This window comes from Melozone crissalis, unplaced genomic scaffold, assembly GCF_028551555.1.
Source record: "Melozone crissalis strain CALT ecotype California unplaced genomic scaffold, PUWL_Pcris_2 ptg000016l_1, whole genome shotgun sequence".
In the NCBI taxonomy this organism is placed as follows: Eukaryota; Metazoa; Chordata; class Aves; order Passeriformes; family Passerellidae; genus Melozone; species Melozone crissalis.
This window is the reverse complement of record NW_026535794.1, coordinates 9515972-9543475: the sequence shown is the minus strand read 5'-3', so window position 1 is coordinate 9543475 and position 27504 is coordinate 9515972. Positions and strand designations below refer to the sequence as shown.

At 45.4% G+C, this 27504-nt stretch overlaps 1 protein-coding gene across 2 annotated transcripts in view; it reads right to left on the bottom strand.

Moving 5' to 3' along the window:
* Positions 1-13340: 13340 nt before the first annotated feature.
* DNAJB6 (DnaJ heat shock protein family (Hsp40) member B6) overlaps positions 13341-27504 on the bottom strand; it is a 58437-nt gene continuing 44273 nt past the window's right edge. Inside the window, exons 9-10 of one of the 2 annotated variants that reach the window (XM_054273429.1) lie at positions 22808-23011; positions 13341-14900 (exon numbers count right to left, since the gene is read on the bottom strand). In XM_054273429.1, the coding sequence (XP_054129404.1) occupies positions 14818-14900; positions 22808-23011 (287 nt within the window). In that variant the 3' untranslated portion in view covers positions 13341-14817. Of the gene's footprint in view, positions 14901-22685; positions 23012-27504 lie in introns of those variants that run through there. The other variant, XM_054273428.1, reaches the window with a different exon arrangement.

Below are 27504 nucleotides of genomic sequence, written 5' to 3'. Positions count from 1 at the left end.
GATTTTTTTTTTTAGTCCATTTTTTTTCCTTCTTTTGCTCTACTGATTTTACCTCAAGGGAAATCACTGAGGTTTTGGGTTTTTTTACAAGCAATAGCTTCTTATTTATTTAGCTAAGATATCTAATTCCATTAAAGATAGCTGCTTTAAGGGTCTTTTTAAACATTCCTCCTTTTGCCCTGGATTCTTGAGATTTTACAGCATCTTTTTACCACACTAGTTGGCTTGGATAGTTAGAGTTCCATTACATTTGTCTAATAAGCAGGAAAATGTATTTAAACCCTTAAGAGAGGAGAGTCCCAAGCTTTGTTTCACTCCAGTGGGACTCATCATGCTGGGGTAGAGCCAGAAGACAGCTGGGTACTTTGCCTCTGCACTAACCCTTGCCCCCAAAATGCATGTGCCTACAAAAGGGCAGGTCGCAAATACAGAAGATAAACAACTGAAGGAGTTTAATAACTTAATTGGTAATGAATGTGCTGAAATTTCCCTATAAATCAAGATGGTGTTTTCCTGTAGCACTGCTCCATGTCACATCCCAGAGTGGTGGACATCATGGCACAGGGACAGCTGGACAAAGAGCTACAGGCTCTATCATGCCAAAGGGCAGGAATGTGCTGCTCCTCCAATTACCATTTCAGCTGCTCACTTTTGTTTTCTCTTGACAAACAAGGGATAAATTAATTACATTCTATTGCAGATAGCTGGGGATGGAAGTGAAATAGAGCCCCTTATCTCTGGGAAAGCCCTCGGATGTGACTGTGGCTGTACAAATACTTGCACTGCAAATACAATTACTCAGAATGAGAGGGGATGCCAGGAGAGCCACAGGCAGAGGGTGGAGCAGGGCACTTAGCAGACCTCACCCATCTCCCTCTCTGGTGTGTGTAGATTTCAGGGACAGGGAGAAATGTGCTCTCTCAGTGTTGACTCTAAGGAGAAATACCCTACAGAGCTTAATTTCATCTTTATAAGCTGAAACAAGGCTATTTATTGTGTATTACTCCACATTGTTTCCCCATCTGTTTGCCTTGTGAAGCAGCATTTTTGGTTTCCTGGTCTAAAAAATTAATGAGCTAAATGCACTCAAAGTGCAACAAATTTACAGGGGGAACAGAGAGGCTGACTGGAAACCACTCTCAGATTGGCTCAAGAAATCAGGAGCAGAGTCAGGAACTGCATGAAGATCTTCTGAGTCCAGTCTCTCAACCCTGAACCCCACCTTGTAAAGGACAGTTCTGTTTGTAATGTGGCCATGCATCACACATTAAGCCACTTCCTGCCTCAGCTTTCATTTTCATGTCTATCAGGGCAAATTCCTCCAGAAAAAAAAATGTTTCTTCCAAAATAATATGCTCAGCAACCCCAAATGCTCAGGAATTGCAGAAAACCAGAAAGACTCAAAAGAAAGACACTGTTTTTTAACAAAGCTGATAAATGAGGCTAATATGCTGGGCAATTCAGCTGTATCAAAAAGGAGGTTGAGGTAGCAGCTTACAAAGCAGAAAGCACTTGGCTGATGCCAAAAAGCTGTTTCAGTATCAGTTTCCTTTTGACAAGAGTCAGGAACAAGCAACCTCTTCCCAGGGGGAAGGCAGACCTCTGCTTTATTTATGAAGTCAGGAACCTGACTGCTGGAGTACTTTAAGCTTTGTGGAGCAAAGATCCTTACAGGCTCATAAATGGTGCCAGGATTTGGGGGTTACTGTGGGTGTTGGAGTTCACTCATCACAGCAAAGTGCTCCACATTTGGGGCCATACAAATCAGCTGGTGAAGGCTGATTTAGGGTAAAGGGCCTTGATGGGATTTCTTCCCCACTGCACTTGGAAGGATGCATCAAGATTTAATTCACTGAATATCAGCATATATTAGTGCAAATAGCAGAGCAGCTGGCAGGACTAAATTAAGGAATGGTTAGCTCCATTCAGAAAAGCATTGTGCACTCCACAAGGTTTAATTTAAACAGGAAGACCTTCTGGGGATCTTTTATGAGGACACATCCTGATAATGACATCAAATTATGAGTTGATTCTGAGGTTGCAACATGGTATTTCTGTTACTTGGCTTCTCTGTTTCCTGATCAAAATAAAATATCCCTTAAGAGTGAGATTCAGGGTAATGATGCACCTAAGAACACTTTATGTTACTTGCATGGAGCCTTAAATAATTCCAGAATCTGTGTTGGCATAATTAATGTTTAACACCTCTTTAAGTTCACATGTCATTATTCCAGTAAAGGTCTTTATCACTAGAAATGCAGTGTTAAACGCACAGTGCTGAGTCCTGCACCAGGTGAGCACACAAGTCCACACACAAATACATCCCCTCCAAAATGGGGCAGCAAAGTGGGAAAAGCTGCACCTGCAGGAAATGCATCCACATGACAGAAATCCCAGACAGAAGGCAAGGGTCTGATATAAAAAGCATGGTATTTATTTTAAATTAATCTTCAAAGTGTAAGAATACAGCTGTGTCCTGGGGCTCTAATTTCAGATAAGGAAACAAAACTGTGCACTCCCTTTGACAGCTCTCTATCTCTTATCCAGCTCTTGCAAGTGGAAGAAATAAAATACACCAAAATCCCCTTAACAACAGTGTAATTATGTTTATCAAAGTCTATGTAATTATAGGTACCCTGGAAGCTGTATTTATGCCTTTCCCCCACTAAAACCCATTCCTTGTAGTTAACTCAGGACAAACCCTGCATTTAGTCCTGGCCAGAGATGCTCCTACCTGTGCAAAGACCTTGCAGCCAGACAGACAGATGTGTAGAAGCTGCTGTTTGAGGCACTGAGTGAATTGAAGTACCTTCTGTATGGGATGATGCTTAAAAGAGATAAGTATTCCAGTTGTGGATGGGTGTTTCCCTATGAAATACACTCTGGGCTTGCCATGAGATCATAACTTAAGTGCAGGCATCATTAAGTGAAATTACATGGTCCCATGTAATGTAGCAGATCAGATTTTCATCATATTCTCCTCTTGACCATAAAACAAAGGAGTTCCACTGAGGAATCCCAAAACAGGCTTAGATCCCTCCAGTGTTTGGCACTGACTGAACATAAACTCAGAGGCCTGAAAAATAAAGGCTCTGCCCAAAGATATTCAGAAAACTGCCAATTCCATTGCTTTAAGATTGATAAAGGCAATTCCAGTTTGCTTCAGCTCCCTAGCTGCTAGGACAGTATCCATCTTCTTGGCCTAATAAAATTAGGTAAAGACATCCCAAAAGATGCTTAAGGTCCATATACATGTGGATGTGTATGCTTGAATATTTATTTCTTTGAAGAAAGAAACAACTTTAAGGTATTCACTTCAGCTTGAGGAGAAATTGGCCCCAAAGCAGAGCAAGCAGGCTGGCAGGAAGGAGTAGTAAAACCAATCCAAAATACAACTTGACCTGACAGAAAATTGGCTTTTTAAAATTAATGGTCCAACTCTTCCTGTCTGATGTACCTGCTTCCTCCAGAAGCATTCATCTTTGTCAAAATACCTTAATGAAAATATCTTAACTGTTTTTCTGACCATCTCAGTTCTGTATAGAGAAATAATTTGGTGCCTGTGTCATTGGTCCTTTGTGCAGCAGTAATAAGTGTATGTTCAGTTTTGAGCCTTTCCTTACAAATGTGCAGGTGAAACCTCTTTGGATGTGGAGCTTTTTTACCAGTAATTTTGCAAAAAAAAATTTTTGCAGGTAAAAACTGGTAAAAAAAATTTCCCCTTATGCACTGTAGGACAGAAGTTGTTGACTGATTTGTTGATTCCTATAAGGTGAAAATTCCCACCCTACAAGGACAGCTTCCATAAGAAGCTTCTCCTGGGTCCAGCAGAGCCAATGCCAGATGGTTCCAGTATGGACGTGCCACTGGCCAAGGCTGGAATTCCAGTTAGGAATTATAGCAATGCCTCTGGGATAGCATATTGTAGAAGAGAAAAAAGAGTTATTGGGCGGATGTAATCGTGGCAAGAGAAGAGCAGGGTGAGATTATGTGAGAAGAACAACTCTGCAGACACCAAGGTCATTGGAAAAGGAGGGGCAGGAGGCGCTCCAGGCACCACAGCTGAGGTTCCTGTGCAGCCCTGGTGAGGCCATGGTGAGGACGGGCCCTGCAGCCCACAGGGATTTAGGCCTGGTGAGGCCATGGTGAGCACAGCTCCTGCATCCCATGGGGATTTAGCCCTGGTGAGGCCATGGTGAGCACAACCCCTGCAGCCCATGAGGATTGAGCCATGGTGAGGCCATGGTGAGCACAGCCCCTGCAGCCCATGGGGATTTAGGCCTGGTGAGGCCATGGTGAACACGGCCCCTGCAGCCCATAGGGATTGAGCCATGGTGAGGCCATGGTGAGCACAGCCCTCAGCCCATGGGGATTTAGGCCTGGTGAGGCCATGGTGAACACGGCCCCTGCAGCCCATAGGGATTGAGCCATGGTGAGGCCATGGTGAGCACAGCCCCTGCAGCCCATGGGGATTTAGCCCTGGTGAGGCCATGGTGAGCACAACCCCTGCAGCCCATGAGGATTGAGCCATGGTGAGGCCATGGTGAGCACAGCCCCTGCAGCCCATGGGGATTTAGGCCTGGTGAGGCCATGGTGAACACGGCCCCTGCAGCCCATAGGGATTGAGCCATGGTGAGGCCATGGTGAGCACAGCCCCTCAGCCCATGGGGATTGAGCCCTGGTGAGGCCATGGTGAGCACAGCCCCTCAGCCCATGGGGATTGAGCCCTGGTGAGGCCATGGTGAGCACAGCCCCTCAGCCCATGGGGATTCAGGGGGTGCATCCAGAGGTCCAGGAGGAGACCCATGGCTGGAAAGAAGGCTGTGAGCCCATGGAAGGCCCCTGCTGGAGCAGGCTCCTGGCAGGACTTGTGACCCTGTCGGGGACCCACACTGGTGCAGGCTGTGCCTGAAGGAATGACCCCATGGAAGAGTGACCCCAGAGCTGGAGCACTTTGTGGAAAAGTGTCTCCCTTGGGAGAGACCCCACACTGGAGCAGAGGAAGGAGCTCTCTCCCTGAGCAGCAGCAGAAACCATGTGGATGAAGGGACTGTAACCCCATTCCCCAACTAGTGAGAGCTGGCAGGGGGAAGGGAGAGCCCAGGAAGAAGGAGTGGAGGAGGGGAGGGCATTAAGGGAGGGAGGAGGCCAGGTGTTTTTCAGATTTTTTTGACTTCTCATTATCCTGCTCTAATTCTGATGGGTAAATTCAATTAACATCCTCAAGTCAAGCCTGTTCTGCCTGGCTGTTAATCTGTGTGTGATCTCTCCCTGTCCTTATCTCAACTGCTGAACCCTTCCTTGTATTTTCTCTCTCCTGTCTAGTTGTGGAGGGAATGGACAGAGTGGCTTTGGTGCATGTCTGGCATCCAGCCAGGGTCAACCCACCACACCATGGCTATTTTTAATTTTTAAAAAAATCCAAAGTGATGCAGGGGATTTCTTAGTTCATTTGCCCTATGAAAGGTAAAAAGTGTTCCCAAATAGGTGAGGCCTTTATTTGTTTGTCCTTCAAGAAGCCCAAGAAATTTTCAGCATTGGCATTAGCAAGGAGAGGGCCCACTTCTTCTCTGGCTGGGGGAGAGCTGGCCCAGGACAGCCAAGGCCAACCAGCTGGCAGCAGAGATTGCTGAAAAGGAGCAAGAATGAAACAAAAAACAGAAACAGCCTCGTGGATCTCCACAGACATTTCTGGGTAATGTCTTGTACAGCTCTTAGGGGAAGAGGTTCTCCCTCCCTGCAGTTACATTGGCCCATTTTTGTTATCAGTACTGTGGGATTTTAGTAATAAATCCTCAGTGCTGACCATCATCTCTGCCATGATGAAGGGAAGTGACAGCAGGTCCCAGGTCAGCTTTCCCCTTTCCCCTCCTCCTTCCACCATTTCCAGCATCCACAACACTGGCAGTCCTTCCCTGCCAGCCTGCTTAACTCCACACCTACACAACTGCTCCCTGCACAGGCACCAAACCCTTAAGATGATAATAGATGTTTTCCTTAAACATCTGTTTAAAACATATTTTAAAACATTTTTAATGAAAGCTGAGGTTAAAAAAAAAAAAAATATATATATATATAACTGCTTTGCAGCACTAGACAAACAGCCTTCATGCTTCAAAGGTAAAAGCCTTATTTCAGGAAAGCAAGCACGCTGATGGCAAAACACAGACCACTATCAATTGCTGCTCCCATAAATCACATTTATTTTCCAAATAATAGGAAGATTCATTGTTTTCTGCCAAGAAGTGTCACCTGGTAATAGGAGCCAGTCAAAGCAACAGTAATTTTCATGCCATAAAAACAGTATCAAGACCATTCACTGAGTAGGATGAATGCAATTGACTGTGAGGAAAAAATACCCTATAAAAACAGGAGACAAAAGCAAAGAAATTAAGTAATGATGTATCGGATGTGTAATGAAAGGCCTGTTAACATTTCCATTATTCAGTTTCCTTCCCTGGATCCCTCCTCTGAAGCATTTATGACCCCACTAGGAAACCTTCTCCTCAAACCAGGGCTGTAAGGGGTTAATGGTGTGAGACCAGCACTTAGAGGAAGAGCAGTTCAAACCATTGTACAAAAAGGAAGGGAAAGGTCCTGCCCTGGCCTCTGTTTATTGACACAGCAAAAGCCCCAGAGCATTTCACTGAATTGACTTTTTCTGCTGCAAAAAGACACAGGGCTGAATGGAGGGGACTGCAGAAGAGCTGTGGGCAGGACAAGGCACAGGGCTGTGGGAGGGAAGGGATAACCCATGCTTATCCCAAATCTGTCCCCTGCATGGGGGGCTGGAAACTACAGGGCCCCTCCACTGAGTCCACTAGTGGTCAAAACAAATAGCACAACAAGAAAAGCTGAGCATATGCGTCAGTGTATGTTCATTATTCTTGACATTTACTTAAACTTCTACCAAAAATTGCTTTTCCACTATGACCAGATACTTCCAGACTGCCTGGCTGAGGGGCTGTTTGTTTGTGCAGCCTTGGCAAATCCATGGGCATTTTAGCTGGAAGCCAGCACCTGGCTGAAGGACTCACCAGACCAGTGGTGGAAAGGGACCAAGACCCATTGGTTTGCACCACTGCCATCATCCACACTCCACAGGCATGATTCATACTCAGACTTCTGCAATGTCCTGAAGGAATGTCCTTTGTCCTTGTGAATGACCACACAGCCAGCAGGGACCGAAATGCAAAGCCTACCTTGGGCACTTCTGCCTGTGTGCATGTGTCTGTCCCTGTCTGGATTAAACTGAGAAGAACAGGGGCCTGTTCTGTGACCTCCTGGCTTTACAAATGGCACCTCCATAGTCTCACTTCTCTGCAGCAACAGGTGATGGCAGCATCACCCCCTTCTAGTCAGTGCCGGCAGAAGGTACTCCTAAAATAAAGGCCATCTCAGAACCTTTCCCCTCTGCCAAGAGAGAGTCTCATCCTGATGATTGGAGTTTCTGAGCACATGTAACCCTTTCTAGCAAGAGACCGATGACTTTTCTGGGTGGAAAATAGATTCTGAGGCAGCTCATTGTTAGCAACTTAACCACATTGTTAAATGACAGACCAAAACCTATCTGCTAAACTAACCTAGGAAAAACTTACTAATTCCTGCATGAACCAGTGGTGGTTTCATAATTGGGCTGGTGGAAACACCTATAGCTCTCTGCCTTTCTCAGCTGACACATCACAATAAAACATGATATGAGGTGACTCATTACCATCGTGTTCTGTCACATCCATCTCATCATGCAACCTCAGACTTGCATTACATGAGCTGAATAATATTTTCCTAAGAAATCATGATAGAAAAATCTGTGGTTCCAAGGGAAGTAATTTTACTGATTAAAGAAAATGCCACCACCAAACCTGAATCCTGCTGAGAAAAACAGGGGCTCAGGTGCACCCAAACACCTCCTCCCTGTACATCCCAGCAGGGCTGTCTGCTGCAGCAGAGGCACAGCAGGCAGGGGTCACCCATCACCTGAGTCTGTGTCTGCACTCAGGGCAAAAACATATTGAGCAACATTGCATTTACAGCAGAGCTGGATCTGACCCAGAGCTGCAGAGAGCCGGACACACTCTGGGCTTTGACAGGCCCTGACACAACCTTTTGGGGGCTCAGCTCAATGAGCTGGTTTTGCCTTTGCAGTTTAGCTATCACTGTTTGCTGTCCTGTGCCCTCCCATCTCTCTGGGTGTTCCTTCCCTGACGTTTCCTCATAACTATTTCCCCAGACATTTAAGATTTCCCAGATGACGTGGATGACCCAAAAACCCAGTAAGTGAATGCTTGCACGCAGCTGTCCTTGCACAAAATATGCTGATGGGAACAGGGAAACTCACAGCCCAGGTTGCTCAGAAGGAAGGAAATACCTTCTGCATATTGAACAAGAAGGGGTTGGCAGTGCAAAAGCCGTTGCATTGCCATGGGCAGTGCTGCAGAAATCGGGGACACGTGGAGTGGCACCGCCCAGGACTCCCGGCACTGCCTGCAGGGATGTGTCACCCCAGGAGCACAGTGCCTTCCCAAGGTCACTGGAGCCATCTCCCTGGCTGTCAGGGATCCCTCAGGCCGTGCCAGCTTTGTGTGGGAGCAGGCAGCCTGGCAGTGGCCACAGACCCCAGCCTGGATGCTGCTGACCAGGCAGAGGCACAGACAGCGAACGCTTGGAGGAGCAACGAGTAGAGGCTGGAGCTGAGCCTGAGCCAGGAGGAGCACGTCCCAAATGCTGCCAAGGAATGTCCCATGACGTGATTCCAGCTGAGGAGGAGGGAAGGTGTGTGGGACCAGGCTCTGGAGATACCATCACTGCCATGAGCTCATGCGTTCACACCTCAGAGCCTGTGAGAGCCTGGTGAGACTGAGGGCAGCAGAGCCTGGCCCCAGCTCTGCCCTTCCTGCATCCCAGGCTGTGCATGGCCCACTTCTCTTCCTGTCGGTGTAGTGTTAGCAAGCTGATAGCGTGCTACTCATGCTTGTCCAGATGGTCAGCACAATTTATGGAGCTGAGCCACTGTTTAACCATCTTTCCCCATTCTGAGAGGGTGACCAAAGGCAGGAAAGGCTTTCTGCAAGGAATGGCTCAATGTGCTGAATCTCTTGAGCCATAGAAGAGTTAACCAAAGGCTGGCATGAGTGTAAAATCACGAGTGCCATGGAAAAGGTGAGTGAGGACAGGTGGTGGGTAGTGGCTCTTCCCATGAAGGGATGGAGGAGGGGAGGAAGCCAAAGGAAGATGTAGGAGAGAATTTTAAAGCACAGCACCTATCTCATTACCCAGTGGAGTCACATGAGGAGTGCCTTGTCACAGGACAATGAGTATTGAGCAGCTTTCTAGGTTAACAAGTCAATGGGGGAAAAAAATACTGGGTAACAAAAAGGCCATTTCTGGATTCAGGAGCCTCTGACCTCCAAAGTGCCACAGCTGGGAAAACACTTTGGTGAGGTAGAACACGCTCAGCCTGTTCGTGTGCTTTCCCTAGGCAGCCACCATTAGTCACTGTCAAAGACAGGACAGTGGGCCAGGCAGCTGACAGACAGATCCTTTTCATGGGCACAAAGGGTGACTCACAGCCCAGGGAAGGCTCCAGTGCGGGCACCTCCTCCCCTGGCGTCCCGCAGCGTGAAACCCGCGCTGTCACAGCATGGCAGGTTGGAGCTTGTGTCTGCTGCCAGGATCAAGCCAACCGCCTGTGGTGAATGTCCCTTCCAGGTAGTGTGGGAACTGTTTTTTTAGTGCTCCAAAACCTCTCCTCAGTGCTCCTTCCCCTCCTTGGCTCTGAGTGTGCAGTCTGTTACAGAGGCTGCAAATCCTCTCCTGATCTGACCTGGCAATATGCAATAGCACTGCTCATCTAAACATATTGAACTGTCCAAAAATGCCCCACATCTGAACTCAAAAAATCAGGCAGAAACACATATTTTATAGGTTTAACCCCATTACATTAGAGGGGTGTATGTGCATAAAAGCTTTGGTGTGATCCATAATTTTGCCATCTTGGTTTTCATCTCAAAAGCCTGGTAGTAAGCTTTGGTTTTTAAGTTAAAGGAAATTTTCCCAGCTGCAATCTCTAACACTAAAATGATGTAAAAAAAAAACATCTGCCATAGAAGACTTCATTAAATTTCAACCACCAGCAGCCTAAAGAACAAGCAAATTGCTCAGCATTGACCAAAGGATGAGCACTACCCAAACAAGGGATGGAAAAAATGACATCTGCTGTTTCAGTAGAAAGGTGCATGTGTGTGCCAATGGAAACAGACACTGAAGAGATGCAGTCAGACATCCAGTCAGCTCAGTGAGGACCCATTCCCTCCTTGAAGACATCCTAGAAAATCCATGATTGTTTCCAGGCAGGTATTGAGGCGTTTCCCTGAAATCAAAGCATTGAGACTCATTATCAGCACAAGTGTTGTAATCTCCCTCTCACACTCACTTCTTACTTTTTGGGCTGGTTTTGCAGTGACAACATGAGGCCTTCAGGAAGAGGCAGGATCCTGCCTATGTCAAGTCTGGGATACTTGAAACTGTAGTTCAGGATATGCCAAATGACATGGTCAGTCTCTTCTTGTCATGATGAGAGCAGAACCTGCCCCATGCTTGGAAATCACATCTCACGTCAGCTCAGCCACTTTGTAAATGCTTCACCCACTGTCAGGAGTTAACAGCTGGTGGCTAAGAGGGCACCAACAAGGTACATAACAAATCTGACACTTGCCAACACCCCACCTAATCCTTTTTGGCTACAAGAGCTTGTGAAGAGACAAAGTGTGCTGACACAGGGCAGGTCAGTCGATCATAGCTCCAAATGTGAACATTTACTGAGATCTGTATGTGGCTCTAAGTGCCCTCTTAATTCTCATCAATGGGGAAAAAAGTTCCCTTGCCTAGAGTTTTTAGTGCAACAGGTAGCAATGAGAAAAATTTTGCAATGAGTGGTAAAAAATCTCTTAAGAACAACTTCCCCTTGGAAAGAAGAGAATTAAATATAGCTAATCATGGGCAAATGTGCCACCCCCACCCTCCCATCAGTGTGTGAGTTACAGAGCAGCAAGGTGTTCTGTGGGCAAGGAAACGTGAGAGAGCCCTAAAATGTAAACTCAGTTTGGACATAAATGAGAGCTGTACAAGATAACCAGGTTCTGAAATGCAGGGAGGACTAATCTGTGCATCCAGGGAATCCTGTGCAACTAGCACACAAAACAAAAGGGAAAAAATGGAAATTAATAGAATTCTTCACAGGTAGAATAAAACAATGACATTTGATATAGTAACAAGCTAATCCCACCACTTGATAGGCACCAGTTTGGTGGCACATGGTGGGGAACATTCCTGAAGAGCAAGTGGGTACAGGTCACACATTTCGAATGTGGTTGGGAAAACATGCTTACCTGATGATTACTGCACATTTTCTAGATATTTGACTCATCATCTTTTCAGTGTGTTATTTCAAGAAATACATACAAAGGCTCATGAGGTAGTTTGAAATTTGGGGAAAAGTGAAGTCTCTGTAAATGCAGCCAAGCTGACAGAAGGAAACAAAGCTTTGTGTTACCTCTAGGAGCAGGATGTACAGGTCTGCAAGCTGCTTGTGAAGGTGGCACCAGCACGGAGTAGCTGAAAACTTGAAAAATACTTTTTTATCGTTCTGACACCTACACACTCTGAGATAATTTATTTCAGGTCAAAGTCTTGCCAAATCTTGGTTCAAAGAGTAGACAGTGCACATCTCTGAAAGGTGTGGAAAAACAACTGAATTTAAACCATTTTCACAGTGGCAGCTTCCAAGTGAAGAGCAGGAACATTTATCTATTTGTTTGCAATTGTGTCCCCTCCATTGCAAAACTGGGGTTTTTCCAGTGTTATCTTTTTAAGGGACACCTTTCTGTGTATCCTTCCTGTTATTCAACTGTTATCTACCCTAGTAAATGTATTTTCTTATGGATATATTTCAGGTCTTGGAGCCCAGGTATCTGCTCCATAAAGAATCATTTTGCCATTCATCTTATACATCACATCAGGCTCTGTATTTAAACTAGCTCTGTTTCTGTTCTCAGCTCTTCCACAGAAGTACTGTGGGATGGGCAGGAATCATTTCCCAACTTTCACAATACACAATACATTTATTCACAGCCATTCTTGGGCCAGCATCATCTGTTATCAGTTGTGGTGTCTCACACCCACCTGCATTTTTTCCTACCCTGACACATATTTAAGTGTCCACATCATCAGGCAGCCTTCACCTGTGGCAGATGGATGCACTGGGACACTGAACCATGTGCCTGCTCCTACAGACACAGCATGAACTCCAGGCTGTCCTGGAAGCAGCACAGCCATGAACACGGTGCTACAGCCACGCTACTTGAGCAGCTCCCCTTCAGCTAAAATCCAGAAATAATTGGGCTGAGAAAGAAGGAATAAGGCTCAATGGCCATGGGCTCACATCTCTTAATTTCCAGGCAAGCTTGGACAGATTCTGGTAGTTATGGGAGAGATGACGCCCGTGCTTCCCTCCTCTGGGGACTCTGTTTCCCAGGAGTTTCTCCCAGGGGTGTAGGAGGCCACCTGTGAGCAGGGCAGCACCCTTCCAGTGGGGTGAGGATGCCTTTGTTGAGACAGGCTTTTCCTCACTAATTCAGAGCCTGCCTGCAGCTCTCCTAATTAATGCTGTGCCTGCCTCCATCGAGCCTGACACAGGGATTGAGTCAGGGAAATATTTATGCACCAAAGCCCTGTCTGCTCTAACTCTTCAAGGCACATTCCTGATCTGGAGCCACTCTGTCCCATTACGTGAGGCTGCTCCCAGCACAGGGACAGCCCTGGGGAGACCAGCCCTGTGCTGGCGTCACGTCTCCCTTCCTCCACCTCTGCTGCTTTTCCAAAGCATGCACTGTGTCCCCAACAAAAAATGAGCAATAACAGCTTTAAACTAACAAATGGGGGCATTTCTCCTGGAATATGGAAAGCAACCTAACCAGGATGCAGTTCAATGTTGTGCATTATCCAGGATGAATATTCATTGCATGGCAAATGTGCAAGCTCTGCTTGAAGTATACACACACTCCTCATAGTGATGTTTCCAGCCAGAATGAACCCTCATTTTCCAGTATCAGCCATTTGACACAGGGACTGTATTGACTTGCTCGTGGATTTAACAAAAGGAATTACCTGGAATGCTTGTGGGCGTTGTGTGAATGAGGACTGTCCCCCTACGCTTACAGTCTGAACTTTAATGGGAGTGAACCAGACAACTGATGCCAGTCTACAGCACAGTGCAAGAGGACAAAGCATAAAGGCAGATTTTCTTTATTTTTAAATATTAGTAACACTGCACAAAAAAAAAAAAAAGTGGTACTCAAGTGACAGAAAACCAGTACTCAGTCCTTATTTAATTTTAACCATAATTTACAGACCCTAAGAGAGTTCACAAATGATTATTGTGTGTTATATGGTGCCTGCAGAGGGTTACATTGGGTAATTGAAGCTAAACCATTCAGATACCAGAGACACCAGAATTTGTTATATCAAACCATGCCAGAATGCAGACTTTGGCTTTTCTGTTTAGCTCCTCTCTTACACCATCATTATGTGCATTCCTGCATCTTTGAAACGTTAGGATGAGTGAGTTTCTCCAGGAACTGTGGACTTTCAATATTGCCAGGTTTAAGGCTGTTACATCAACAACATATTGGCAAGAGGAAGACAAAAGAAACAAAACAGAACCATAAGCTGCTAACTCCTACCTGGAGGTTAAAAAAGGAGACAACACATTGACAAGAAACATGCAGGTGAATGCTTAAGGCAACAACAGAGGGGCTCTGTACACACTAAAAGGTTAAGAGAAGCAATGTGTCATGCACATGAGACGAGTATGGGAAGCAAGGAAGTCATCTTGCCAGGAAATATGTATTTCTTTTAAATCTAAGACATCTTTTCAAGCTAAAAAAAAAAAAATAGTCCTGCAATAAAACCGATGCAAAATGCTTTCATACATAAAGGTATAAGTTCTTTGCAGAACAAGTTGATAAAATCTAAAACGGATGCTGAAAAAATGTTTGTTATCTAAAACCTACTCAGGAGAAACAAAGAGCAGTTTTAAAGTAGCACTTGGATCATTTGTCTCTAGGTTCTGAAAATAAACTTTTAAAACAAGGAATGATTTCACTAAATGATTCATCAGGTGTCAACTAAGCCTAAAGAAATCAGTAGGAGTGCTTACAGGAGACCATCATTACTTAAAATCAGAAAATATAACTTCAAGATGCAATTTAATATGAGGGAACATTTTAATAGGGACAGAACTGCCCAGCCTGGGGGAAAAAACCCAAAAACCCAACCATAAAAGTCACTTATTAATCTTACATAAATTACCCTATAAGAGCTCATGTCTCAGTCCCACTCCCAACAACATGAGTGAACAGGACTCTTCTTTCAACAGGCCTGATTTGATGCCAGTGACCAAACAAGCAGGCATTTGCCTTTTATATCCTACAAGACAAATAACAAACACTAGGCTAGAGTTGCCTTAGTCCCAGGGAAGGAAGAGGTAAGAAATTCTGTAACTCTTTCCAATCTTCCAACATGACACAGTCTAACCACGACCTGCCTCGTCTGAATTCCCCAACCTGAACGGGCAAGAAAGCCACTCCGTGAAACTAAAAGGAATAACATAGTGCAATTTTAGTACAGTTTTAAACATGAGTCACTTCCTTGGTAGCAGTGTGAACAATCAAAAAATATACACAAAAAAGAGGTGTGCTCGAAGGTACATGAAGTTGTTGTCATTATTTTAAAGGTATTGGCATAGCAGAGAAGTCCATTTTAGTAACTCGCTTTGGTTGACTTCTTCTTCTTCAGTTCCTCTCTCTGCTTCTGCTTCCTCCTCTTGCTGCCTTCTTTGTATCCTGAGGAAACATGGCTTGTAAAACACTTTTCACAGCATTCATAGACTTTTCTCTCTAGCAAAAGCACATGTTCTCTGAATGGTTTAAAGAATATTAAAGAAAAGGTCTGGCTTCCTAATGTGTTGTTTGGTTTTTTTTTTAAATTGCCATTTCCACTATATCCCCCGTTCTACTGTATCCCTTACATAGGATAGAAAGAAAATACTACCAATCTTTGAAGTTTTAAAAGATCTGGAGAACTTTCAAAATACTTCAAAGCCATTCAGGAAAAGCTTCAAAATTAGAGCACATGCAAAACCAGAATAATTTTCAAAAAGGAAGCAATAAATAAGACTTATGCAGCAGGAGCAATTTAAGTACTGGCATTTCCTGCTCACAGTAGTCAGAGTTACCACTATATTTGCATTTCCATTTTAAGACTAGGGAATGCCAAGAATCCTGAGTAAATAAGAAGGTGCTCAGTGTTTACCAATATATATTTTATATGCTGGTCATCAGCCTGCTCATGCTTAACTAGGCACCACAGGTTATATTCGACTGCAGCCCCAATGGTGCATGAAAGCATTGAGTTCAAGCAACAATTATTTGCTACAGGTTCAGTAGGCACAAGCTTCCAGCCATGTGATCATCATTCCAATGGTTTATTACCCCCACAGAGATGTGTGTAAAACAGGTCTTGCTCAGCCTCACACCTTTTCCTCCAAACTTGCAGTAAAATCAACTTGCTGGCAGACTTGCACGGGCAGTGAACTGTGTGAGCCACCACATCTACCCAGGTGCACTCATAAATCTAAACTGAGAGCCAGTAAACATTTCCCTCAGACAATCACTCTGTGATGTTTTGAGGCAGCTGGAGGGATCTTTCAGCTCAGTGGTGCTCTGTCACTGGAAATCAGCACAGTCCAGTGGCCAGGGCAGGCACAGAGCAGAGCAGCCCCTGCAATCCGGCTGAGAGGCAGGGCTGGGAGTCAGAGGAATGGCTCTGAGGAAAGGCACAGCTCTGCCTCTATGGAAATCTCTTTTTTTCCTCTGTCCTGTCAGTAGGCAGGCAGAGATGGCCCCAAGGGAGCAGTTTCACCAGTGCACCTGGTTCTTCATCAATTTTTCAATAGCAAAATTAAGATAGGAAAAGGAAGTGGTGGGAGGCCGGGGGAGTACAAAGCCACACTGTGGCTGCAGTTTGCTCCTCACCAGAGCTCCTCCCAAGCACAGTTAGAGATGTGCCCACAGCAGAGCTGAAGTTCTTCAGTTTAAGGTTAAGACTTGGGGAGAAGCACAAGCTAAGTCTTTTGGCTAAAACCATTTGAGACATTACCAAAAGCTTAGAGGAAATACACTCAGTTGTAGCAACGGGAAACTGTTCTAGGTTATCACTCTAGCTCCTGTGCTGTACCCACAGCATGACTTCATCTTTTGTAATTACCTGAGTCAAGGGGCAGGATATTTATTTAGAAATTGTGCCATGAGCGATCAGCCTGCACAAAGTTAGAGTGGAAACCAGTTTTCTTGTTTAAGGAAGAGAGGAACTGGTGGTGCTTAGCAGAATTGCAGATGACACTGGGTTTTCCCTGCACTCTGTCACCCCCTGAGCTAAATTCCTGTCCCTGTTCAGTGTGTGAACATCTCCTCACTAGGAACTCCATCCAGGAAGTTTCCTTCCACGTCAGCCCCTTGGTCACCTGCACATCACCAAAAATAGGATTCTTTTGCATTCAATTCACTGAGTAAGGCACCCATCCCTGAAGGACTCAAGCATTTCCCTGCTTTCCCACAAAGGAGGAGGAAAAGATGTCCTGACTCCTGAGAATCAGCCATCTGGGGGTGTTATTCAGAGGATTCCTCCCTTTACTGGAAGGAAAACCAGCATCATATCAGTTGATCAGAACTAGCTCACGTAATAACTATGAAACAATCACACAGATATTTGGGAAAGGATCATTAAACTCTAGCAGGTACTAGCTTCATAATTTGTTTCATTTTTCATTCTCAAAACAGTGTCAGTGTTTCTAAAAGGTTTCCACAATCAGGCATGATAGCATTTGATGCTGCTATTTTATATCATAATACTATTTTTTTCCATTTTCTTCAAATGCTTGAGATTTTGAAAGCAATTCTAGCAACTGTTTCTTAAAAATACTGAGTCAATGTAAATTATGACTTGAAGTGAATACCACATAATTTATTGTCTTATAAATGAAACAACTCAAATGTTAAAATATTGTGGTATGAAGATATTTAGGCATTTGACAACATGGCCTCCTACCAGCCTCTGGCTTGATAAGGCTGAAAAGTGGAAATCTTTCAAGCGTTATCACTGACACACAGAAAGAGATTGCCCAAAGTAGGAGATAACACACAAACACAGAGTATTCCTCAAGAGAAAACTGCCAGGTCTTTTCTGTTTTGAGCCTGCTGTGATAAATAATTTCACTGTCTGCCATTTCCTTTTCTACCCCCACCTAAGAAGAGAGGATAGGTCAAACTTTGCCAGTCTGTTGGTCCAGCGATGCTGGGTGATAACAGCCAAAAACCTGATCCAAACAAGTGAAGCAGCTCCTAACATAAATAAGAATTGCACACTAAAGATGTAACCCTTCAGTGTCTATTTCACTCCAATACTTCAACCAGCACTAATTAAAAGTATATTTAGCTGCCTTGGTTACAAGACTAGCCCTAAAGTCATGAGACAATAAAATCTGAATTAGAAAGCAGCAGCCCCGTGACTGATCAGTCTGCAGTGAGCCTGGAGAGTCGCCAGCATCCCAAAGTGTCCATAGAAACTTCCCATAGTAAGTGCCAGGCTGAACTGGCTCCAGCCAAACTGTGCTGGCCTTGGAGAAGGCTGCTCACATCTCCACCCTCAGCAGCAATCTCTAAACCACCCAAGCTCTAGAAATGCCTCATGGGGCAGAGGGAGAACAGGTCACCAAGAGCTTCACCAAGCTGTGACGTTTGGAAAACAGAGTCACTCAAATGCAGATAGAAATCTCCCTAAGTTGGCATTTCTTGCTTTTGTCAGCTGCCAGGGGCAGAGATGGGTGAAGCAAAAATCCACACCATTTGGAATTACACCTGCTTTACTGCTTGGATAATTCTTGTCTAAAACAAACAGCATCAGCTAACCCACTCCTTCCATGTCATCCCCTTCTCTTCTGCTTCAGGAAGAGCCATAAGGAGCACGTTCAGGAGCTATTCCAGCTTTCATGAAGCTGCTGAAGGCTGAAAACAACTTCCAGAAACACTTAGGTGCAACTCCTTCAACCATCACTGAGCAAGGACCCAAACAAACTGGAAGACTTCTCTGCTGTGTCCCAGATTGACTTTCCTTCTGGCTTTCTACTTCTCTGCCATCTGCACCTCCCAAAGTCAAGAGTTGGTTCAGTCACTGGCTGTGAAACTCATCACATTCCTGGGTGGCAGCTGCAAGGGAGGCGAGCACATTGGCCAGCCCAAGTGTCCTGGGGAAGACACTCCTACCCAGTGCATTTCTGGTATCCTGCTTCTTCCTGCCCTGCCCGACATCTGCCTGCCCTACCAGGATGCACAGAGTGGCCATGGGTCTGCTCCACCTTCCTTGTGCCAGCACAGAGCAGCATAGGAGTGAACAGAAGGAAACAAGGTGCTCAGTCACAGCTGACAATGAACACCCAGCATTGCTGCTGCTTGACCCACACCAGTGAGCAATAAAGGCACAATTTTTATAGAGGATTTGCCAGGGTGAAGACTTTGGAGGAGCCTCCTTCCAATTTCAGAGTGAAACATTGAGGCTGGGGTTGGGAGAGATTCACAATTTCTGCTTAAGTTCCAAAGAAAATGTTCTCCAAGATCTACCAACTTTTTGCCAAGATTGTGGCCTCCTTTCAAAGCATGGAAGCAGCCAAGGCCCCAACACCCACAGAGCTTTAAAAGGGCAGTGAGGCACTTTCAAGCTGGGTTCTGTAGTGCTCTTTCTAATTTTCTGATCTTAGAAACCTCTCTCTAGTCAAAACAATAAACTGCTATTTCAAAGGCAGCTGGCTTACTTCTGAATTGCAGCCACCCTCTGTTATTTTATACTGACCAGACTCACACAGGCCATTGTAAAAATTCACCCCAGATCAGAGCTTGAGTATAATTTCATGTGTGACTCAATTTGCAATTACAGCTTTGCACTTTCACATCCCCTCCCCTCAGCCTGAGCCACTGCCCAGCACACAGCACAGCCTGACCTACTAATTCGTCCCCTCACGCACAGCTCCTGCCTGTGCCACGGAGCATCCTGGAGAGGGAGCCTTCAGTCAAGGCCTGGGGTGGCAAAACATCCCACCCTGTCTAGGTATGCTGCTCCACTGTTCAGTTATCCACGCTGTCAAATCCAAGGGGTGAGTTCAGTTTCACTGGCCAACCTGGTGATGTAATCCCAGCTTTGATGTTTTAGGGGACTGAAAAGCTTTAGCAGCTTGCAGGGGCCTTGCTCTTCCTGCTTGCTCACCACACCATTTTCTTTACCAATTCTGCCTAGAACTGCCACAAGAACAAACCAAGCCAGATACCACCTGTTTGCCTCCTGTTAATTAGGATAACACAGGCACTGAATGGATTTCCAAGGTTTTACTCCCAAATGGCAAGCAAAAGCTTGCAAGGCTCTGCAGCCATGGAAGCCTTTCCACACACAGCCCAGCTGCCTTTGATGGGTAACAAGATAATGCATGGATAACAAGATGATTTTGCACCAGCAGCCAAAACACCATGAGTGAAGGCAGCTCTGGGCTAAATGTGGGGGCAGCCAGGCAGTCTCCAAATCCACCAGCCAGGCTCCAAATCCACCAGGCAGGCTCCAATTCCACCAGCCAGCCTTCCCAGCCCTGCCCCACACGGGTACAGCTGTTATCCCATCCCACTTGCACAGTTACAGCCAGGGGATGTGGGGCAAAGGGAGGGAAAACTCCATCTCTGCACCTCCTCATGTATTAGACTTCCACAAAAATCAGTGGCTTTGCTTTCCTTTCTCTTTCCATTACATGCCCAAAAGGAAGTTTGTGATGGAATTATAAAGTAATTAGTTTGGATAACAAAGCACATCACTGTTACTAGTTAGTAAAGTGTAATTCAGGAAACTGCACATTGGTAAAAGGAACAGAGACTGAATTAAAGATGAAATGAACTACAAACAGCTCAACTTTCCAGCAGAGGAAACCATGCCAGGAAAGGATCAAGATTAGTTAAGCTAGTTCTTTTAGAGTGGTTTCCTCTTCACAGATGCCAGCAGATGAAAATGCAGCAAAAAGTGACTTATTAATGTTGTAAGTTGTAGGTTAATGCAAGCTATTTCTTTGAAAAGGAAGAGCAAACCTTGCAATATTATCTTCCAAATAATGAAATTTGTGTCATATTTTTTTGATTATATTAACAATTAAACATTTCAATCATTCTTGCTGGATAAAGGTGAAAACTCTCAAATCCAAAGCAGCAGTTTTTAAGGGGTAGTTACCACTACCTCTGGCATTAAGAGCTGCCATCCCCAGGTCTCTGCTGGCATTAGCACCACTTTGCACAGTCAGCTGTATATCACACTATTAAGGAGCACATCAATTGCAGTGTCTGAATTCTTATTTCAAAAATTCCTTTTTGGAGCTAGAGAACTGTTTGATATATGCAGCAACTTCAGAGCACAAGAGGTGAAGTTTTATTCTAAAAGGCCATTATGAAACCAAGAACAGTTTCCAGAGCAATTTCTACCAAAACACAAAGCATCCATGGTAGATGGAGAATTAAATTAAACTCTCAATTTTTTAGTTAAATATCCACTGTGATAACTGGCAATCCTGACTAAGGAGAGGATTCATCTCACCTCTGGATATTGCCAGTCTAAAGGAGCTGGCCAGCCTTTCCTCTTGGGCACTAGAGAGATGCCACTTCCAGAGGGATTCCCACCACATAGTCAAGATTAAACCTATCCCCTTCTCCTTCATTTAAATTTCCTACAGACTTACAAATCAAAACTCAAACAGTCCCGTTCCTAGAGCTGGGAAAAGAAAACCACTTCACTGCAGGTGAATCATCAATGACTGAGGGTTCACTTGAGATGCTCCAACTGGGACAACACCTAAAACTGCTGCATGGCCCTGCTGTCAAGAACCCCACACTGGTGGTGGCAAAAACAACTGATTCAAGGTGGAACTGCACCTGGATTGAGGCCTTTGAACTCAGCTATTTCCCAGTGAGCTGGGAGGGCTTTGGAGCAAGGCAGAAAGGATGCCGTTCTCTCCCGCCGCCGGCCCGTGTAAGCACGGCAGTGATCGGTGAGGAGCCAAGCGAGCCGAGCGCTCTCTGGAATCACAGAGCTGTGCTGGTGAAGCTGCTGGCTGGGCAAGGCACTCAGCAGAGGTGAACACCCATGAAGGGAAATGGCTTTTCTGGCCAGGGCTCGTGCGCACACTCCCCAGGGAGGGATTGAGACACTCACGTAGGTTTTTATGACTGACTCGACCAGTCCTTCAGCAGCCCTGTCCATCAGAGGAACAGCAGGCAAAATATTTAAAGCAAAAGTAAAATCTTAGTCTTACTGCAATCAAGTTTTCACCCTGAGTCTGTTTTGGCAACTCACAATCTACTGGTAGAAGAGAGCATTTGTGATTGCACTAATACTTCTGGAAATTAATTTTAATTGCAAACTTGTGCGTCTTGGAGCATAAATAAATTCACAGCAGAAAGTCCTAAGCAATCTTAAAAATTGCTCCAAAAATTGCACAATGCGTGTCAAACTCAGCTGCGCCTTGGAATCCAATGCAAAATATTGTGATTGCAGAGACCCTTGTGTGTCCAAAGACAGAGCCAAGGTTTTGTTTTGCCAGCCACAGACACAGGAGACCAAACCTGTAGCCTTAGCATGGGAGGCTTCAGCCCAGAGGTTACATTCGGGCCTCTGTAACTTTTTGCCTTTTTTAAAAAAAAAAAAAAGAAAGTACTCAACTTGGTCATCTTTAAAGACACAAACAGCAACTTATCAGGAAGATATTAATCTAAATTGTTCTATTTTTTCAATGTGCCATCTATCATAATATCTTACGGTCTTCCATACAAAAGACATTGTTGGGTTTAAAGGCTCATAAACACATTGGAAGTTGGTATAGCACTGGGAGTACATGAGCACCTGTTTTGGGATACAGTGCATATTTTTCATGTGCTGTGTTTGCCCTGAGAAGCCTCATAGGCTCACACTTCCCAGAACTTCCTCTGATTTCACACTACTAAGAAGGGTCCTTGCTCTGGGCATCCAAGTAGAAAGGCATCTTTCACGTATCAGAAAAACCTGTGCTTGCAGTCCTGGATGATCTCTGACCACAGGTTCCAATTAAATCAAGTAATTACGAGGACTTCATTGTCCAAGATAGCCTCTGGACTACATTGCCAAAAAATTACAGACTGGAAATATATCAAAGGACTAATTACTTCCAAAAATAACCCGGACAATTGCCACGTTGCCACGTTTGCCTGAACGTTCTCAGCCTCCTCTATTAGGATCTAGCTGACTAAAACTGCAGCTTCCAGAAATAGTATCAACTTGCTGAACTTCTCCTTAGACAAGGAAGCCGAGCACAATTTAAGTAAATGAATGTGCAAAGTACTGTGATGAGTTAACCTCTAAAATGCCTTCACTTTTAACAACAAAGAGCACAGGCACTTCAGCAGCACAACAGTATTTGCCCTGGATCCTTAAATATCTCAGGGCGTTAGTGAATCTAGGCTAAATGGAAGATCAGAGCTAAAGCAGGATGAAGGCAAACAAGCTGCTGTTTATTATCTACCAGGGCACTAACATTAAGTCAACACACAGCACCAACTTCTTGCGTGGCTTTTTGCATTTGGCTTTTGACTATGTGATGGGTCCTTCTCTGCACCTTTCTCACCAACATGCTTGTGCACACCTGATAAATAAATAGGGGTCTCGAAGCTGCTCATAACCCGGCTCTTGTCCTGCTCTTCCAGCTCATCACTACTGTAATGTGCGAAGCGGGGCGAGCTGCCAGACTTGTGGGGCTTCAGCAGGCGCAGGTTGCTGGGCTGGGAGGGCAGCGCGTGTTGTCCTCTCCGTCTGCACTCCTCGGCAAAGGCTTCTTCATCTGCCTCCCCTGCAAAAGCAACAGAGGCAAGAAAGGTGAGCTGCACCCAGAGTGAATACATTTAGCCTGGAATAAAAGCCCTCAGAAATGGGCTGGGGTCACTAAGCTCATGTTTTGGATGTGGTTGGTCACGGACAATCCTGGGTGTCTGCGGACTGGGGAGTGTCTGGAGCAGAAAGCTCCATCAGTGGCACCCAAGAAAGTCCACTAGATATGGTGACTTGGGGGCCACTGTTCCCTTTTTCCCAAAGGGCAGGGTGAGGGAGCTGAGCACATGGCCCTGGACAGGATTTCTGTGCAGAGCTTGTCATCCCATCCCACCTCACCTGGACTGTCCTGCTCAAGGAAAAGGTAAAGGGAAAGGAGAGATCAATACCCAAGCTGGCTACAGGGGTGGTGGGACAAGAATTGAGCCAGCATGGGTTCAGAGGGGCCAGATGTTGGACATCACAGCTGGAAGGATGGTGGAGATGTGTGATGGAATACATGAGGACAAGAAATCATGTTGAAGCTGTGAGAGGTGAACACAGCCCAGAGGCAAGGCAGGCGCACACAGCACAGGCCAATGCACGCAATGGAAATAAAACCCAATGTTTGCAAAAACTGGTATGAAAGATGAGATACTCCTGTCATACTCATGCTGTGTTGCAGATGATACTTTCCTTTGCTGCAGAAACTGTAGCAGTACCATTGCTGCAAAGCAGAGAAATCAACTACGTAACACACACAAAACCCAGCAAAACCACACACTGGAAAACAAACAGATCCCAAAAAGTCAACAAAAGATGGTCAACAGGGAAAATAAGGGGGGCAGGGGGGAAAGACTTGGAACAAAGGTGTGTACCACATTCGTCTCTTAAAGGCTTTTTAAAGTTTCATTAGTTCAATTACTTAAGTACTTCTAATAGAGCTGATGAAACATGGCATCATTTTATTTTCATCAAAAGTGGTGTGTCATATTCTGGAAGTTTTTCCTGGGATGTGGCCGGCATCAGCTGCTCAGGGAGGGGTGTGTGCTCCCAGCTAATGCGTGTGCTCTTAGTTCATGGCTGGAAAATGCTTTGAAGATGAAGGAGGCTCCACGTACGCAGATCGGGACAGAGCAGGAACCCCCACTTTGTGTGTGCCCCTCCCAAACACAACGGGCTGCATTGTCTTTACCTTGTAATCCTACACGGGGAGATGCTTCTGAGGGCATGAGGAAAAGGAGGCAAGGTGTGTTTAAAGAGTCATTTCACGGTGCATTTCACAGAGGCCCTGCAGCAGAGGAGGACTCGAGCACACCATGGGCTGTGCTGGGGTGTCAGCAGAGGATGCTCCTTCCCGAGTGGTCAAATGCCCATCCCCACCCCAACACTGCTGCTTTTGTACCCTGGAATCCCCCACACTCCAAAGGCACAAGCAAACACCACAGAAACACCAGTGATGGCAAGACAAGGATCCTGCATTTAGTCTCTGCCTGCCTGCATCAGGCCAGTGTAAAACCCTGTGTAAGGTTCTCCTTGCAGTAGGAGAGGGCTGTGTGTGGTTCTTGCAGTAGGAGAGGGCTGTGTAAGGCTCTCCTTGCAGTAGGAGAGGGCTGTGTAAGGTTCTCCTTGAAGCAGGAGAGGCTGCCAGGGTGGCACCAGGACTTCAGCTACAAGAGTCAGGGGGCAAGGAAAAGCTCAGGGAAGGCCAGATGCAGAATTGCCATCATTACCCATAAGAGGTTACAGGATTTTACACTCTATACAAACAACACTGCAGAAGGTATCAGGCTGATGATACCTATGAAGATAAGCCCATAAAATGCCAAGACTAAGAAAAGAAAGCACATGGAACCTGTTTACATCAGCTGCACATACAAAAACCAGTCAAGAGAGTTCACTTCCTAACAAATTACAGTGCACCAGAAATAAGAGATCCCTCCTCTCCCATGGAAACACAGTGCATGGATTTCTTTTTCATGTGCAAAGTCCTGCTTAATGTATGTTTAAAGTTTATATTCACAGATAGATGCAGGAATGGGAAAGATGCTGAGGCCACCCTTGAGGCTCTGGGTGTGTTTGTGCATCCCAGAGCCGTCCCAGCCAGGCACACTCACACAGCTCCTCAGCTCTGGGCTCAGGGAGCCAGCACAACCCCTGCAATCACAGAACTCTTCAGCTGGAAGGAGCCTTCAAAGCTCAGCTGGTCCAACCCTCCTGTAATAAACAGGGACATCTTCCTGTAATAAACAGGGACATCTCCCACTAGATCAGGGTGTCTCAGGGCCCCATCCAACCTGACCTTGAGTGTTTCCAGGGATGAGACACCCACCAGCTCCCTGGACAGCCTGTGCCAGTGTTTTACCACCCTCACTGCAAACATTTCATTGTTGTGTCTAAGTCAGCCCTCCTTCAGTTTAAAACCATTACCCTGTGTCCTGTCACTACAGGCCCTACTAAAAGGCCTGTCTCCATCTTTCTTATTAGCTCTCTTAAAGAATTTGAAAGGATTAAATCCATCCTGATCATCTAACAGAGTCCTTCAGTCTTCCATATCCCCAAAGCAAAGGCAAATTTTAGTACAATAAGTAGACCCCCAAAAAATTGCCCAAACTTTTCCCTCCTTATGAGTTGTGGGAAAGCAGGATGGCACCAGAAATTAGTTAAATAGTGCAACATCACATCAGCTGTGATTTAAATACTGAATTGACTGCAGTGGTATGCATGGCATGAGCTGTCAGATCTTCCTCTGACCATCCACCTTTAGCACACTTGACACAGCAAAACTAAAGTGGGATTTGCATCAACTGTTCTCTCCTGTTCTACATACTTGAAACATTTGAGCCAGAGAGAACCACTGCAAATAGAAAACTTGAACAGAATTTACTCTGGGAGAAGTCAGCCACAAAGGACATCACTGCCAAAAAGTGCTTAAATTCTGCAGGAGCTTTGTCAGCAGTGATGTTTGTCCTGGAAATGGCTTTTAGGAAGAGAGCAGGTATTGGGGATGGGGCTGGGTGTGGAATTCCTGAGTTCTGGGCAGGAATATCCACCCAAGGAGCACCTTCCAGGAGCGCTCAGGTTTCAAACAGCCCCCAGCTCCCCAACACCTCCTTCTTGCCATCCCCTGCTCCTCCACACCCACGTGAGAGCCTGGGCAGCCGGGCTGTGACCCCAACAGGGACTGAGCCAGGTTAAAAATAACCCTTTTTGCCAGCTTATTTTTAACCCAGCTCAGGGCCTGCAGCCAGCTCAGTGCAGCTGCCCCAGCTGGGGCAGGGAAGGGGGAAATTGTTGAGGACAGCTGGAATCAGCATCCAGGTTATGGTGTTAAGCAAAAGATCTTATTCTACTAATGCAAATAATAATAATTAAAAACCTAGCAGTTGCTTCACTTGCAAAACTAGTTTGGAGAAGTTACATTTCTAAGAGTTAGTTCTGAAAATTACTGATTTGGCAGTACCAGTAACATTTTAAAACAATAATTAAGATTTGGTTTTGTGCTGCAGCAGGTTCTCTGAAATGAACAGCAGCTTCCAGGGAAGAAAAAACCAAACAGGAGCTGCAGCATCCTAAAAAGCTGTGTTGGGGCTAACAGCTAGCAAGAAGGGCTGGGGAATAACTTTTCATAGCAAAGAAGAGCTGCATGGCAGTGGAAAACAGGGCTCCTTGGAGCTGGGATAAACCAGCAGAGGGCAATCTCGGCTGTCCCAGCGGAGCAGCCGCTGCCAGCCCGCACTTGGGCGGTCACACGGGGATTGTACAAACCTGTCACAAACCTGCACCAGGTCTGGGCTTAGGGGAGTCCCAGCTACACCAAAGGCTCTGTGCGTGATCCTGCAGATTCGTCTTAGCACAGTCTGGTGACTTATCTCAATAGAGCAGTGTCCTGGGGTGACTTTATGATGCTTGAATTCCCAATTGTCTGTTCTGTTTATGCTGTATTATATTCTATAATGCTATATTATATTCTATCTGCTATATTATATTCTGAGGATGACACACAGGAATATAAACAGTGGCAGAGACATGCAGGTGAGTGTGACCGTGTTCACAGGGGGTCTGAGGATGAGGGAAGAGATGAGGATCTGACTCCATGTTTCAGAAGGCTGATTTATTATTTTATGATATATATTACATTAAGACTATACTAAAAGAATAGAAGAAAGGAATTTATCAGGCTAGCTAATAATGACAGCAAAGGTTTGTGGCTCGGGCTCTGTGTCCAAGCCAGCTGACTGTGATTGGCCATTAATCAGAAACAACCACATGAGACCAATCACAGATGCACCTGTTGCATTCCACAGCAGCAGATAACCATTGTTTACATTTTGTTCCTGAGGCCTCTCAGCTTCTCAGGAGGGAAAAATCCTAAGGAAAGGATTTTCCATAAAAGGTGTCTGTGACAGGTGAGCTGGGACAGGTGAGTCCTGGAGCACTTCACAGTCCTGCACAGGCTACCATTATTATTTGTGTTACATTTAAGTAATGTCCCTGTATGTCCAGGAACCGAACTGAAATCCTAGCAGGAATCAG